This window comes from Alexandromys fortis, unplaced genomic scaffold (genome assembly GCF_014885135.2).
Source record: "Alexandromys fortis isolate MF-2015 unplaced genomic scaffold, M_Fortis_MF-2015_v1.1 scaffold_157, whole genome shotgun sequence".
In the NCBI taxonomy this organism is placed as follows: Eukaryota; Metazoa; Chordata; class Mammalia; order Rodentia; family Cricetidae; genus Alexandromys; species Alexandromys fortis.
The window spans coordinates 792,608-808,156 of record NW_026068041.1 but is presented as its reverse complement, the minus strand read 5'-3'; the positions used below and the strand labels follow the sequence as shown (position 1 = coordinate 808,156).

Genomic DNA, 15,549 nt, shown 5'->3' with positions numbered 1-15,549 from the left:
GGCAGGCTATGGCTAGCTGGATTCCATACTGACCTCAAACACATGATGTTGCTTCAGCGTCCCCTCTGGTAGGACAACGGTGGTTGGGCACCTCTGAACTAAATCCCACTAAGTAAATACTTTGTCTTGGCTTTTCAGGTAGGAAATTTGACAGTGTATCTCAGAGTGGTAACAAATCCCTTTATGTCAGAATCATACCAAAGGTTTTTACATAGTTAGGCAACAAATGTGTTCAGTTTTTCATTTTTAATATTTGGTTAAACAAAATACATCTTTGTAAACAAACCCAGCACAAGGCCAACAAAAAAAAAAGGGAATAAAGCAAGAAGAACAAAGCCTAGGGCTGCCCCTTGCTGGGCATCAAGGTCAGGCTCCCCTTCCTTAAAAGGAATGGGGCTTTTTGCCCTTGGGCATCAACATGGGTCCCTGTTCCTAAGCACCAGATTGGATATGAACAGACCAGCCCTGAAATGCTTAAGCGTCTTTGTACATTCCACTTGGCTCATGGATTCCGCGTGCATGGGACTCCTTTCCAGTGCTGTTTGCACAGGCCCAAGCAGATCTGTAGGGAGGAGTCTCCTCTTCCCAAGAAATGGCTTACTACCACCGACAGTGCCAATGGACCCAAGGTCCTGCTTGTGCCTGATCAGCAAGGTCGGCTGTAACTTCTGGCTGGTAGTGATTGGAATGTCATTGTGCAGGGTCAGAGCTCCCCATGGTGCCAAGCAGATCCGGTGTAGAAAATGGTACAGATGACCGTGGTTGAGTTGCAGTAGCCACTTGGGGCCCTCTGCTGCTCGAATAAAAAACGGCCTTGTTGGATTGAAGATGCATGTGCAGAGAAGTGCTGGTGTAAACATGCACTCCAGTCAGTGGGGAGACAGCCCCCGCTTCACCCCAGTAAGCTTGCTCAGGATCGACAGTGGGACAGCTCTCAGACCTGCGGAGACCAGGACTCCCTAAGGACTGGCCAGGTCACCTGCCTGCCCACCTGCCTTGAAGGCCACCACAACCACACTGGTGTGTGGTATGGTAATTACTTATTTTCTAAAATTACAGGAGAAAAATGGTCTAGAATTACTTGAGGTGGGGGTGAGCCAACCCTCAGTTTGTAATGGAAACTATACAAAGATGCCAAACTCAGAGCCTCTAGCTTCGTGCATAATAACCTGCAACTCTGGAGCCCAGGATGTGCCTGCCAGTTCTCACTCTCAGACTGCGAGGCTCATTTTCATGGCAGTTTCCTCACCCAACTCTGTCCCTATGAAATTTGGTGTCAATGGCAGATGTGTTTCTGATTTTGTTAAAATGAGCCAACTAGGAGTACTGTCCCTCTTCATTGTCCTTTGCCCCAGAGCCTCCTATGTCAATGTAGTGAAATGTTGGGACATAATTTGAGTGAAAAGCTACCCATGACTGTCCTAATGTGGCTTCAGCCACACAACATTAGGCATCTTTCACCATTGTCTTGCTGGAATACTGTGCAATTTACCCACTTTGGAATATCAGAACTTCTCATTATAAAACTCCAAGGCTGGCTAGGATTTTAAATGGGGTAGGAAGTGGCATTATGGATTGCAGACGGCATGTAGTGCCACCGCTGGGGGCCTGACAGTTTCCTGAGACGCTTATGCTTGGGTCCTTTGAACTAGTCACTGGGCTGTGCATGTACTGTGTCCTTGGACCCCCTGGTGCCACAGGAGAGAAAAAGAGGAAGTGTGTGTTCCCTGTGAGCCTGGAGCATCAGTGACAACTACCAGCAGAACTTGTATCAAGTCCTCATAGAAAGGGGGAAGTAAGCAAGCCCCCCACCCCTCTTACCTCCCTTCTCTAAAATAGAAAAGGTGTTAAATGGCTTGCCCTAAATGTTCAGAGCTCCTACCTTCTTCCCCCAGGCACAGACAGTGCTTGGTGGCTGTGACAGTCCACACACCTGTCCTATTGCACTGTCAAATTTGAGGGGGAAACCCAATGAGATGTTTAGGGAAGTGGCTGGACAGACCCACTGTAGAGGCCACAGCACATCAAAGAGGGCTGGAGGTTGAGGCGAAGAGCAGGTCCAGCATAACTGTCACACATCTGCTCGCCAGCTTTGATGGGCTTCCACTTCTTCTGGTACCACCAGTAGGAGTTCACAGTTTTTTCCTCGCAAATGGTATTTTAGAAATTTCCTATGGAAGAGGGAATAGGCAACAAGAAACGAGATGCTAGTGAGTTGCAGATTTCAGTTGTGGGGCCGCCCATTCACTAAGATAGAGACCTCCCCATTTATCACTCATACCAATCAGTTCTGTTTGTGGCAAGGTTTCTCTCTATAGCTCTGGCTGTCCTAGAACTTGCTTTGTAGACCAAGTGGCCTCAAACTCAGGTCCACCTGCCCTCTGCCTCCTGAGTGCTAGGATTAAAGGTGTGCGCCACCACCACCACCACCTAGGCTATCCCTGTGGCAATCTTAAAACTCCAAGGGTGACTTAGAGGTTCCATGTTTGGTTACCTCTCCATTTCTATTAGAACTCCAGTCTCGGGGCTGGAGAAATGACTCAGTGGTTAAGAGCACTGACTGCTCTTCTAGAGGAGCCAGGTTCAATTCCCAACACCCATATGGCAGCTCACAACTGTCTGTAACACCAGGATCCAGCACCCTCACACAGATATACAATTTCTGCTCATTCTCAGAGATTACTACCATTAGTGTGCTGGTGTGAGTTCTAGAACACTGCATATTCTAATGGTTACTAAGTGTCAAAAAAAATAGCATAAAACCTGGGCCAGCTCAAGATAAAACACTTGCCAAGCAGGGCTGACTGACAGCCTGAAGGAGATTCCAGGAACCCCAGTGGAAGAAGACCAACCCCCTAAAAATTGTCCTCTGGCTTCCACACATGCCTAGGAGCACACACACCTACACACATATAATAATAAAAGGAAAAAGCTTCAGTTACGGGGCTGGGCGTGGTGGTGGCAAATGTCTTTACACTCAAGAGGCAAGGGCAGGCAGAAGGCAGATCTCTGAGTTCAAGACCAGTCTAGTCTGCATAAGGAGTTCCAGGACAACTGGGAATACATAGAGGGACTCTGTCTCAAAAAATAAATAAGTAAACAGAGAAATTTAACCCTGTCTGATAACTGGCAGTTATCTAAATGGAAGGTGACAGTGTCAGTCCCACCAGATCAGAAAGCTAGGATCACAGGATGGATGGAGTTCTGAGTCTTAAAGACCCTGATTCCAAGAAGGCAGGGCAAAGATCCAAGGACACAGGAATTTCATTTCCTTTGTCAGGTAATCAGATGAGCTTGACTCCCCAGCACGCCAAACTAAACGCGCAGCAGCCCAGCTGTTAGGGGTCACCTGAGCTCACTCTCGCCTCCAATCCACTCTGGAGTCTTGAGTTTGGAGTCAAGGTTGTAGTAGGCCCCTCCCACCTCACGAACGCAGATCCAGTGCTGCCTTTTAAGAGGCAACTTGAGGGGACCCCAGCACAGGCTGGAGGGTAGGTTCATGATGAATCCCATGACGTTAGCGAGAGCAATGACACCCACGTCCCTGCAGGAAAGAAAAGGTGTCAGACTCTGCAGCAGCCACTCTCCATGGTTGCCCCCATTCACTTGGGGTTGGTGCCATGGCTGGCCCTTGTCGCCAAATCAAGTTTGGTTCTCTACCTGCGCTTGTCCCACCAAACAGCTTCATAGCCTTTGGTTTGAAGTGCTGCCATGATGACATTCACATCATAGTTCCCATTTCCCAGCATGCTCTTCTTGTGGGGCGTCACCATAGTGTTTGGAGACAACCTACAAATGTAAAGGAAAAGCTTAGGCTTGCTGGTCTGCCAGCCTCCCCAGCCTAGGACCACCTGAAAAGCATTTTGCAGCATTGCCCTGGAAGCTGGTTCTCTTGGCAGAATAATCTCACAAACAAGCTAGCCTGGAGATTGCCTCCCCCTTGCAAAAACATCCAGGAAGGTTGAGACCTGTCTGGCCTTTTGAGAGGAGGGTTACAGCGAAGGAATGACCACAAGAAATGATCCACAGACCAAGCAGTGGTGGCGCACCCCTTTAATCCCAGCATTCGGGAGGCAGAGGCAGGCAGATCTCTGTGAGTTCGAGGCCAGTCTGGTCTACAAGCGCTAGTTCAGGACAATCAGGACTGTTACATATAGAAACCCTGCTTTGAAAAACAAAAAAGAACTGATGCACAGAGATGCTGGTCTCCTTTACAAATTCCTGTCAGCATAGCCTTCCTACTGATGCTATTTGTTTCATACAAACCTTAAAAGTACAAACGAAAAACAAACAACAACAACAACAAAAAAAAAAAAACACTGACAAAGCTGGGCGTGGTAGTGGTGGTGCCAGTGGCGACACACCTTTAATTCTGACACTAAGGAGGCAGAAGCAGGAAGGTCTCTGTGAGTTCAAGTCCAGCCTCATCTATTTAGTGAGTTGTAGGCCAGTTGAAACTACATAGTGAGACCTTCACTATAAAATAAAATAAAGAACTAGTAAAAGATAGGTGATATTTAAATGACAGCCAGTGATTGTTGCTCCTGCCTTTTGCAATTTAAATACTCTATTTAAGACCTGTACTTCAGTAATCATTATTACTGACTACTCAGAGGTCGACAGTAGTTGAGACAGGCAGCATAAATGTCTGAACAGGAGCCAAGTGAATGGTAATAAACTCTAATGAGGGCTATATTAAACTGGAGTATAGAGCCCATTCCAGACAGTGTGCCTGCATGTGTGTCCATGCATGTGTGCCCGTACAAAATCAACTCAGACAAACAAAATAAACTTACAGGCAGTGGCAGGTGATCTTTGGGTACGAGGCCAGCCTGATTTATAGAGTGAGTTCCAGGACAGCCAGGGCTACACAGAGAAGTCCTGTCTTGGAAACAAACAAAAAAACAAACCTTAAACCAAACAAACTCAATTGTAGTTCTGGTGGCCTACCCAGCTTTCAACTAAAGTCTCCATACTAGCTCAGGCTGGCCCTGAGGTGAGGATACTCCTGCCTCAGCTCCAAAGTGCTACCATTACAGGTATGCATCACCCCACCTATTTCAAGCCCTTTCTTTTTTATTGCTCCTTTCAGCAATTCCATTTTCCTACTGAGGCCTGTACAGAAGGCATTTCCAATCCTATCATTTTATTTTCACAGTCTTTTTGTTGTTGTTGCTTTTTTTTTTTTCGACTTGGGTTTCTCTGTAGCTTTGGAGCCTGTCCTGGAACTAGCTCTTGTGGACCAGGTTGGCCTTGAACTCACAGAGATCTGCCTGCCTCTCCAGGTGCTGGCACTAAAGGCGTGCCCCACCACCACCTGGTTTATTTTCACAGTCTTGACAAACCAGGAGATGGGGAAGACCATTTTGACTGGAAAGCCAACATATCTTTTTGTTGTTGTTGTTGTTGTTATTGTAGACAAGCCCTTGCAGTAGGTAATTCACAGAAATCTGTCTGCCTCTGCCTTCGAAGTACTGGGATTAAAGGTGTGCACCACCATACTGGGCATCACAGGGATTTATGGCTGGAGAGTTGGCTTAGTGGTTAAGGGCACTGGCTACTATATGATGGCTCATAACAACCTATAATTCCAGTACCTGGTGACCCAATGCCTTTTGGCCTCTGCTGGCACCAGGCACAAATATGGTACACAGACATCGATGTAGGTAAAACAGCCTACACATAAAATTTTTTTCCTGGCTGATGTTAGTTTTTTTCATACAATATATTTGCCATATTCTTTATTATTATTATTATGTGTACATTGTTCTGCCTGTATTTCTGCCTGCAGGCCAGAAGAGGGCACAAGACCTCATTACAGATGGTTCTGAACCCCCGTGTGGTTGCTGGGACTTGAACTCAGGACCTCTGGAAGAGCAGTCAATGTTCTTAACCTCTGAGCCATCTCTCCAGCCCTTTGATTATATTCTTTCTCTTCCCTCAACCCCTCTCAGATCCTTCTTACCTCCCTAGCCACAAAATTCATGATTTTTCTCTTAAAAAAAGAAAATCAAAACAAACTGAGGAGATAGAAAAAAAATCAATTAGACAAAATATAAATATAGTCTGTTTTGTATTGACCAACTGCTCCTGGGCATGGGGCCTACCCATGGCTGATATTCCCAGTGACAACCACTGGAGAAAACTGATATCCCCACCCTATGCATTAAAAAAATAATGAAAATTAAAGGGAAAAGGGCTCATTTGATATCTCCAGACCAAAGGCACCAGTTCCACACGCTGTAACCAAATGCCATTTCCTCTGATGACCATCACTTGCTCAATGCTAGGACTACTGCTTTAGTAAGTGCCTCATTTAATTCCCACACTGGGAGGTATGAATTCATCCTATTTAAGTAAATAATCCTGAGGTCCGAGGCTGAAAACATGGCTCTTCGGCTAGAAAGGTTTGCTCTCTTGGAGGACCTGAGTGGTTCCCAGGATCCACATTAAGCAGCTCACAGACATCAACCTCCAGCTCCCAGGGATCTGATGCCTCTTGGTCCTGCAGGTTCCTGCACTCATGGGCACACACACATACCTACACATGATGTTTTATGTGCCATTTTCTTTTAATACCTTTTCTGCTTCAAGCCCCAACCCCAATTACTCAGACTGGGCATTTAAACAATAGGCCTCAAAAAGCCAAGGCAAGTCAGCCTAAAATTAGCAGCCTCCCTCGAACAGGACTCACAACCTGGATGCTACTGTTTCCACTCAGAGCCTGACAGTAAGAGCTGGTGCAGAATAAAGTAGTTTCAGAAGCTAGCCCCAGAGGAGTTTTCTGCAATAGGGTAATTCTAGCAGGACCAGGCTGTGCAAAGAGTGGTGTTTGTTGGCTTTGTCAAAGAGCTCCTTCCCATAGGCACTCAGACCTTGGGTGTCTAGGCAGCAGAAAGCAGTCCCAATGAGGGCCATGGCTGTGGGTGGTCCTTTTTTTCCTCTCTTTTAATGTGCCCTTTCTTTTCATTTCTTTTTTTTTTTTTCTTTTTTATTTGTTTGTTTGAGACAGGGTTTCTCTGTAGCTTTAGAGCCTGTCCTGGAACTAGCTCTTGTCGACAAGGCTGGCCTCGAACTCACAGAGATATGCTTGCCTCTGCCTCCTGAGTGCTGGGATTAAAGGCGTGTACCACCACTGCCCGACATTTAATTTCTTTTCTGACAATTTTTAAATAATAAAAATAAACATTTTTTAATTCTAAAGTTAGGTAAATTTTTAAAGAACTTTTTTCTTTTCTTATAAAAGGTTTCAACAGGTGGTGGTGCACACCTTTAATCCTAGCACACAGGAGGCAGAGGCAGGTGGATCTCTGAGTTCAAGGCCAGCCTGCTTTACACAGCCGGTTCCAGAACAACCAGGACTGTTACACAGAGAAACCCTGTTTTGAACCCTCCAACTACCCCCCAAAGAAGGTCTCATGTAGCCTAGGTTAGCTTCAAAGTCCCTATGTAGCTGAGGATAACTTCAAACTCCTGATCCTCCTTCCTGCCTCCAACTCCTCCGTGCTGGGAATGCTAGGCTTGTGACACTCCACCACATGAAGTCAGGTGACTTAACTGACTTGTCCATGAACACTAACAGCTGGCAGAATTAAGCTCAAACCTGCGTTAATGAGAATCCAGTTATGTGGCTTACAGTGGAGACCCAAGAGTCAGGGTGGGATGGGAGGTGGTATCAGGTTGCTGAGCCAAAGGTCTGTTGAGTCCTGAGTCCCCAGGCTGAAACATAGAGCACTAGGACCCAGGTTCCCTCTCCTGGCAGTGGAGAAGTGGAGAGGAGACCACATGTGGGCGGTAGCAGATCCTTTCCCTCTACCCACTCTTCAGGAACCTATTGTGTGGCTTCAATCTTTCCTGGAGAGTCTCTGACCAATACAAGGAAGATGACATCACTAGAAATAAGGCTAAACCTTCAACCTCTTACAGGCTACCTCCCTGCATGCTCACGCCCAGGGCAGTGCTCTCCTCAGTCTCCCAATTCCATGCTCACTTTGGAGACTCTGAGAGGCAGCTAATATTTCAATACAGTAACACAGGATGAGCCAGCAAGTAAAGCAGGAACGAGTCCCTAGCATAGAGAAGGTTACACACCGTGCTTCAGCCCTCAATGGCTACACAGACATCGTTCTGAAGGCTGCTTTTCAGGACTGCTGTCCCAAGATCTCCTGTCTGCTCTCATCTCTTTAGAAATCTTGTTAAGATTCAGACCCTCTCCTGCTGTTCTCACATTTCCTAACCGAGGCCCCTAGTCTCACACTGAGCTTTTGAAAGCTCCCAGACTCTTCTGCTAGCCCGCAAGCTCCTCCCAAAAGGTGAGCGCAGATCTTTCTCCCACACTCACCAAGGCCTCACTTAACCCTCTTCTCCAGCCTAGTGCCTGCCTAGCCAACTCTGGGTCCCACTCTATTCAATCCGCTGCCGTCCTCTCCGGGGAGCTTGGTATACTTCAGGCATCAGACTATGTGGCCTTTAGTGGTTTATCCTATTTCTGACTACAGGCCAAATCCCACAGCTTCTTCAGACTCAACCTTACATCCTCTCTTCCACAGAATCCTTCCTGACTCTGAAAATGGAGGGAGACACAGAGGACCACACATAATCCAAATTTATCCAAACACCATCAATACTAATTTATTGAAGAATTCATTTGGCATGCATTCAAACAGTGAGTCCCTGGAATTCTTTTAATGCTATGTCTCAGCCTGGCATTGGCATCTAATAAACATGTCCAAACTGATCAACATAGGGAGCAATGACACACTACTGTTATCTAGCTGGCACTTGCACTTGGGAGGTGGAGGGCCGAGGATCGGAAGCTCAGAGTCATTTTTCTATATATAACAAGCTCCAGACCAGTCTGGGCTACATGAGATTTCCTTTAAAAAACAAATCCAAACTGATCAATATAGGAAATGCTAACAACAATTTCCATTCCATTCTACAGGGATGGGCACCCCTAATCCTCCCCCTGCCCTCCCAAAAGTCCTTTTTTTCCTTTTAAGGATAATTGACTGGGTTAGCTGCTTCATAGGCTTTATCATTTAATCCTTCTACAATCTTTCTGTAAATAAGGAAGCTGAGGTGCAAAGGTTACAGTGACTTTCACAGTCACGTGCAGGTGCCAGGTAAGTGGCACAGCAAGGACCTAGCAGCGAGGACAGCACTCAACTGCCCACGGTTACTTCCCCGCGACAGTCCATCAGCACACCACCAGAGCCTCTTGGGTACAGTGCCTGCTGCCCAGAACTGCCTTGCTGATTTCTACAGAAATCCTGGGGCTTGTAGCAAGCATCTGGTGTTTGCTACTGCAGCCAGAATTGGGTAAGATTTGAAAAGCTCTCAGGTGGGCCATAGCCCAGGTTACTACTACTGTCCTCAGTCCCCTCCAGAGTCACTACTCTGTCTGCTGTGGTGCTGATTTTGGATTTTAATGAAGAGGGAGAAGCAGGGATGGAAGGAAAGATTTAATCAACTTTTCTCTCCCTTCTTTCTTTCATCTGAATTTCCTGATATTTTTCTAAATACAACACAGCTCATAGAGTAGGGACATGTCAGCTATTCCCCTCACAAGTTTGGATGAGCTCCTCCAATCCCTAGAGGTTAATACTCAGCCCCTTAGCCAGGCAGTGGTGGCACATGACTTTAATCCCAAAACTCAGGAGGCAGAGGCAGATGGATCTCTGAGTTTGAGGCCAGCCTGGTCTATAGAGTAAATTCTATGATAGCTAGGACTACACAGAAACCCTGTCTCAAAAACCAAAACAAACAAACAAAAACCCTCAGCACTTTTCTTAGTTTCTCACCTGCTCAAACTTTTCAGTATGGCTCCTCCCATCTCTCATGACGAATGACCAGTAGAGAAACCGGAGCGCTTACCTTTTGTGACGCTCACCAGCACGCCTAACCTGGTTCCTCCTTCAACAGAATGTTTCCCTGTCACCAGGCTAGTTTCTGTCTAGTCAGATTTTAATAGCTATTCTATTTAGGGGAGGCATGCACAGCTTGCTGCAAGAACTTCTGGTCACTAAAATAATGGGAAAGAACCAAACAAAATGTTTCAGGCCTACGTATTTCCAAAGTAGTCTAACCAAAAAAAAGGAGCCCTTTGCTATTAGAGGGGCTAAAGAGATGGCTCAGTGGTTAAGAACACTGGTTGTTCTTCTAAAGACCCAGGTTTGGTTTCCAGTAGGCACATGGCTGCTGACATTCGGTTCTAGAGAATCCAACACATGTATGTGATGCAGACATTCATACAGGCAAACCCCCATACACATGAAACACAGTAAATAAAATGCATGCTACCACAAGCTGAAGTGTACAGCAGCAGAACAGCTGCTGAGTATGCATAAGGTCAAGAGGTCAGTGCTACTCTGAGAGCTCACCTCTCAGCCCTCTTTTTTAAAGTTTATGTACAGACACGGTGAAGCACACAGGTGGATATACTGGAGACACGTGCCGCTGCCTGAGGAGCTTCTCCAGGTCAAGCCCCTTCCACCTGACCCTCCCTCGCTGCTAATCAGCATTAGCTCCATTCTAAATTCTTACTCACTTCGTATCCGAGCATGAGTCATCCCATCTCCACAACTCTATTAAAACTTCACCCTGCTTTTGTGTCTCCCCCCTTTAACTGGCTAAAACTCAGCTGCCATGATGAACTCCCTCGCAGCAAACAATTCTTATCAACACTTTCCTCCCTTTTCTACCACTCAGGAGTCTCGTTTGTACACCAGCATGGATTAACCTTGCCAGTTTCTTCCCTGGGAATATCAGTTTCTTTTCTTAAGATTGTGTGTGTTTGTGCACGCGCGCGCGCATGTGTGTGCACTGGTGTTTTTGCTTGATGCATGTTTGTATGAGGGTGCCAGATCCTCTGGAACTGGAGTAACAGACAGCTGTTAACTGCCATGTGGGTGCTGGAAACTGAACTTCTCTGAAAGAGCAGCTAGTGCTCTTAACCACGGAGCCATCTCTCCAGCACCATAAATGCAAGTTTCTAAAGAGACCAACTGTTCATTTCTAAACTGCTCCACTGTCCATGGCTCTCTCTGCACCTCAGTCTCTTAGACCTGCCCCACGGACAGCCCCAAGGTGCCTTGCTCGGCTTGTTTCTGCACAATGCCTCCCAGTACCTAGCACACTGTGAGTGGTTAGTCTTCCCTCTCTTGCCTTCTTCCTTTACAGTTTCTTCTGGATTCCTCCCATACACAGGGGCGGGGGAAGGGGGTGAAGTCCCGACTTATCCACACACATAAAACTGCTCTATTATAGAACTCCTTTCCTGGAATTCTCTTGCTGGTCAGCCTGTACTGTGCTCATCAGGAACACAGAAATACCACAGTTTGCAAATGCTTCAAAAGGAGCAAGCCCTGTGGGTGCTAGCAGATATTCAGCACCTCTCACTCAGGGAGAGCTCATCTGAAAGACGCCCAGTGTTATTCACAAACACCTGATGATGCAGCCCAGACCCCCAGTCCAGCCCGCTTACTAGCTGGAAAGGAGGCTACTGAAGTTCCTGCTTCTTTAAAGAGCTTTTCCCATCTGCAGCATGCCAGGAGGAGCACTCTGGAGGCGGGCCCTGGAGCTATAAAGCTTGGGCCAAAATCTGACCTTTAGCAACTACAAACTCCATGTCCTGATTTCTTCTTCTGGAATAGGGGGAACCACAGAACCTACCTCCTAAACTGGGCACAAGGGCTCAGCTGCCTGTGCAAAGACAGCCCTCAAAACGGTGCAGTGAGAGCCGGGCGGTGATGGCACACGCCTTTAATCCCAGCACTCGGGAGGCAGAGGCAGGCGGATCTCTGTGAGTTCGAGACCAGCCTGGTCTACAGAGCTAGTTCCAGGACAGGCTCCAAAGCCACAGAGAAACCCTGTCTCGAAAAAAAAAAAAAAAAAACAACAAAAAAACAAAAACAAAAACGTGCAGTGTTGGTCTTTTAGTGGTCTCAAGATAATTAACTCCTATCAGCCCAGGAGCCAAACTCACAGAGGTCAAAATCTGTCAACCTGAGTAGAACTAACTAACCAATAATAATCTGACATTTATTACTGGTGGGTAAAACTAGGCAAACTGCATCCACTCAGTCCTGGTTCCCAGAGCACTGCTAAGGTGGCTGGGGGGGGTGGGGGTGTCAATCTAGACAGAGCACCAAGCACACTCAGGTACATACGGTGAGTCATTTCCTTCTCCCTGGCGACAGATTAGGAAACAATCCAGAGCTGCCCAGAAGGAGGCAGTTCAGAAATCTGGGTCCTCCTTTCTGTCACATGACTGGGTGGTGGAAGACACGTTCTCTTACCTCCTAGGGCTTCATTTCCCGATGCCTGAACTATACTGGCAGATAGTGGTCCTGAACCAAAAGGCACATCTGCCCGGCTAAGGCAAGGGCGTTACTCTGGTCTTTACCGGCATTGGGAAATAATGACTCTTAAGAGCACTCAGGTTTGCTCTTTTCAGAGACCTTCGGTTCCTTCAGGATAAGTGGTCCATCCACAGCTATGCTTTACAAAGCACCCCAAACAGGCTGATTCTAGCTGTAATTCCTGTGCTGCGGCTACTTCATCTCCAAGTGAGGAGTATCAAAAAGGTGGCCTGGAGTCTCAAAGGATCCTGAGCTTTCTCTGCTGGAGGGATAGACAGGCTAGCCATCAAAGCTGCTGTGGACAGCAGCCATGCTGCTGGGTCCAGCAGGACACCACAACGCTCAAGGCTGTTGGTCAAAGACTTTTCAAAAGCCAAAGCAATGAGCATAAAACTGAACTCTGACCACTTGTGGAGTGACATATTTGCTCTAAGGGGTCCGAAAGGCATCATTTTTCTTTCGGGGGGGGGGGGCAGTGCTAGGGAACACACCTAGGAACTCCTGCATACTCCATCCCTGAATTTCTCACCAGCCCCAAGGAAGAGGCGAGATCTGGAGCCAGCTCCTCTCTCAGCTCTGCTGTTCAGGAGCCACTCTGGACAAATCACTTGACCTTTCTGTCCATTTCTCTATCAGTAAAATGATGGTGAGGAGAGTCATACAAAACAATATATGAAGAGCACCCTGGCCAGCACATGGCCTCAGAAAAGCTAAGCATTGTGGGTAGACTTTCCTTGTGGTGCCCATCATGTCCCACCTTTGGTGACAGTTGACCGTGGGTGCATCTTGTATCCCCTCTAGACTGTAAAGTCCTTGGTGGCAGGGTCTGGAAGGGAGGCATTATAGCAGTGACTATCAGCAGAGATAGAAACCTGAACTCAACCCTGAGTCCATGGCTTGTCGGGTTATTTGGAGGAAATTAAGGAGCTCTGCATAGCTCTGTCTGCATTTCAAAATGGGAATAACACATGCAACATGGAGTTCCCTGACTGACCAGAGCCGTGGTAACCGCACAACTGAGGCTACTCCACAACAGACGGCCCAGAGATGGCGATTGCCAACCATTCCTGCGCTCCTTCCAATTCCAAACCCGTAGGTTTGAAGGTTTATGTCCCCGAGGCATCGCCCCACCCACACAAATTCAGAAATATCAAGAAGTGAGGATCACGATGCCAAGCAGGGGGGGTCTTACCTCTGAAAAATCTCCTGCAGCGTTTCCCGCGTGAAGGCGTTGCTGTCCTGGAAGACGTTGTTGAGGGCGTGAAGGGCACAGAGTTCTCTGCGCTGTTTCTCATGGTAGATTTGTAGGGGTGCTGCCTGGGGAAGCTCCAGGGATTCAGATTTGGCCTTGTCTCCTTTCCATGGCATGCAACTCATGTTTTTCGATTTAGGTTCCAGACAGAGCTGATAAACACCCCACTCCTTTCCGCCCCCCGGATTCAGAAGGTCTAGGTCTAGGCTTCCGTCTTCAGATTCCTGAGGTTCACCTTATTCTCTGGTGTCCATGATTTATGCTTTGTCACTGGGAGAAAAGGCTGAAATCAAAAGGGACAAAAAAAAATCCACCTCTTCTGTCTTCTCTATAGAAAAAAATAACTTTTAGATTAGTTTATTCAGCCACCACTTTCAAAGCGCAGAATTTAAAAAGAACATATAAAACGTAAGATTCCTCCCTTTCACTACCCTACCCTCCCACCCCCTTTCGGGGGGGAAAAAAAACCCACGCTTTCCTGGCTGTATTTTCCTCTCTGCAGATGCCAACTAGGCCTCAATGCAGGAGGGCAAAGCCGAATGGGTCACATCGCTCTTTTTCTTCCATTTCGTCCGTATCTCAACGCCACAGATTCCTTAGACTCGGTTGGATGGTGAAGAAAACGTCCGATGCCAACAGTTAGCGAGGGCCGGCGGGCTTGGGGTCGCGGGCCGCGCGGGGGCTTCGGGGTCAGTTCTCCATGCCCACCGGCAGGCTGGCGGACTCGGCCCAACGGAGGAGACGCTTCGCCTCTGCGCGGGCGGAGCCGCGGGAGGGCCGGGGAAGGGGAGCGGCGGCCCGAGCGCTGCCGCAGGGAGGTCCCGCCTGGCCCGCGAGGGTGCGGCCGGACGCCTGCCTCGCCCCGCGCAGCCCTGGCCCACCCGGTTGGTCGTCCCCGCCGCGACCTCCCGCTGTCACGTGAGGGAGGCGAGCACGGGCGTCCTCCCGTTGCCTGCCCCGCGGGGACCGCTCGCCGCCCCTCCGCCCCCACCGGGAGCCAGCCGGCCACCACCTGGGCCGTGCGCGGACGAGCCGGAGGCAGCGCGGGCGGGCACGCGCACCTGAGCCCGACGTCAGCGGCGCGCGCCCCAGACACGCCCCCGCGCTGACCCCGCCCGCCAACCCGGCGTCACCCCTGACGTCCGTGTGAAGCCGCCCGCGCCCGCTCTAGCCCGCGCCCGCTCTAAGGGGATCTCCCTGGGTTTGTGGTTGGGGAGCCGGGCTGCGGCGGCACGGCTGCTGTCGCGGGCAAGGTCGATGTGTAGCTTCTGCTCAGCTCCGCCCCGGCGCCGACTCCCGCCTGGACGCCGCAGGACCCTCCGCGGCGGAGTGCTTTCTGGAACGTGGATCGCGGCTGCTGCCTTGGTCCACTTATGTTCACCAGATTTCCAAACACTTTACCAACGCGGTCGGGCACAATCTTGGTTAGTGAACCCGACCGCCTCCTGTTTTCTTTGAGCGCAGAGGGCAGGAGCCTTGCCGGGAGTCATATTGCAAATGGAAACGAGAGTTCTATTTCAGATCCGTGGTGTCGTATTCATGTTCACGCCACACAAACCACTGCCCATTTGCTCTGCCACCTCTTCTTGGTTGGCTGTCACTAGGCCTTCCTTTCTGTGTTTTCATTTTTTCCTTCCTATCCTTCCTTTTAGTCTCAGTCTCTCTCTGTCTCTCTGTCTCTGTCTCTCTCTCTGTGGGTGTGGGTGTCCTCTAGCCCAGTTGACCTCGAACTCATTAAATAACCAAGAATTACTTAAAACGCCTAGTTTGCAGGGCCTGGTACTATATCAACTAGGGTTCCCTATTTTCTGAGTTTAACTGAGTACATTGTATTCAAAAGGCAGGCTATTTGAAGTTGCCTGCGGATTTAAATCGTCATTGTCTCTAGTTCCCTTTCTTTCGGATTTTTGCTTGGAAAACAACAGATTTGCACTT

At 48.5% G+C, this 15,549-nt stretch overlaps 1 protein-coding gene across 2 annotated transcripts; it reads right to left on the bottom strand.

Annotated features, from left to right (window-relative positions):
• Positions 1-231: 231 nt before the first annotated feature.
• On the bottom strand, positions 232-13,739 carry Josd1 (Josephin domain containing 1). Of its 2 annotated transcripts, none has more exons than XM_050165591.1 (4): positions 13,555-13,739; positions 3,661-3,789; positions 3,350-3,544; positions 232-2,171 (listed from the first exon to the last, which is right to left on the bottom strand). In XM_050165591.1, the coding sequence occupies exons 1-4, from the start codon at positions 13,737-13,739 to the stop codon at positions 2,072-2,074; spliced, it is 609 nt and encodes a 202-aa protein (XP_050021548.1). In that variant the 3' UTR covers positions 232-2,071. The 2 variants fall into 2 exon arrangements, with proteins under 2 accessions (XP_050021548.1, XP_050021549.1); XM_050165592.1 differs by having other exon boundaries at positions 3,360-3,544.
• Between the last annotated feature and the right edge of the window lie 1,810 nt (positions 13,740-15,549).

Coding starts and splice junctions, on each gene's coding strand:
- Josd1 (XM_050165591.1), bottom strand. CDS start 13,739: ATGAGTTGCATGCCATGGAAAGGAGACAAGGCCAAATCTGAATCCCTG. Junction 3,545..3,660: donor GTTTGGTGGGACAAGCGCAG/GTAGAGAACCAA, acceptor TCTTTCCTGCAG/GGACGTGGGTGTCATTGCTC. Junction 2,172..3,349: donor GGAGGCGAGAGTGAGCTCAG/GTGACCCCTAAC, acceptor CCTCTTCCATAG/GAAATTTCTAAAATACCATT.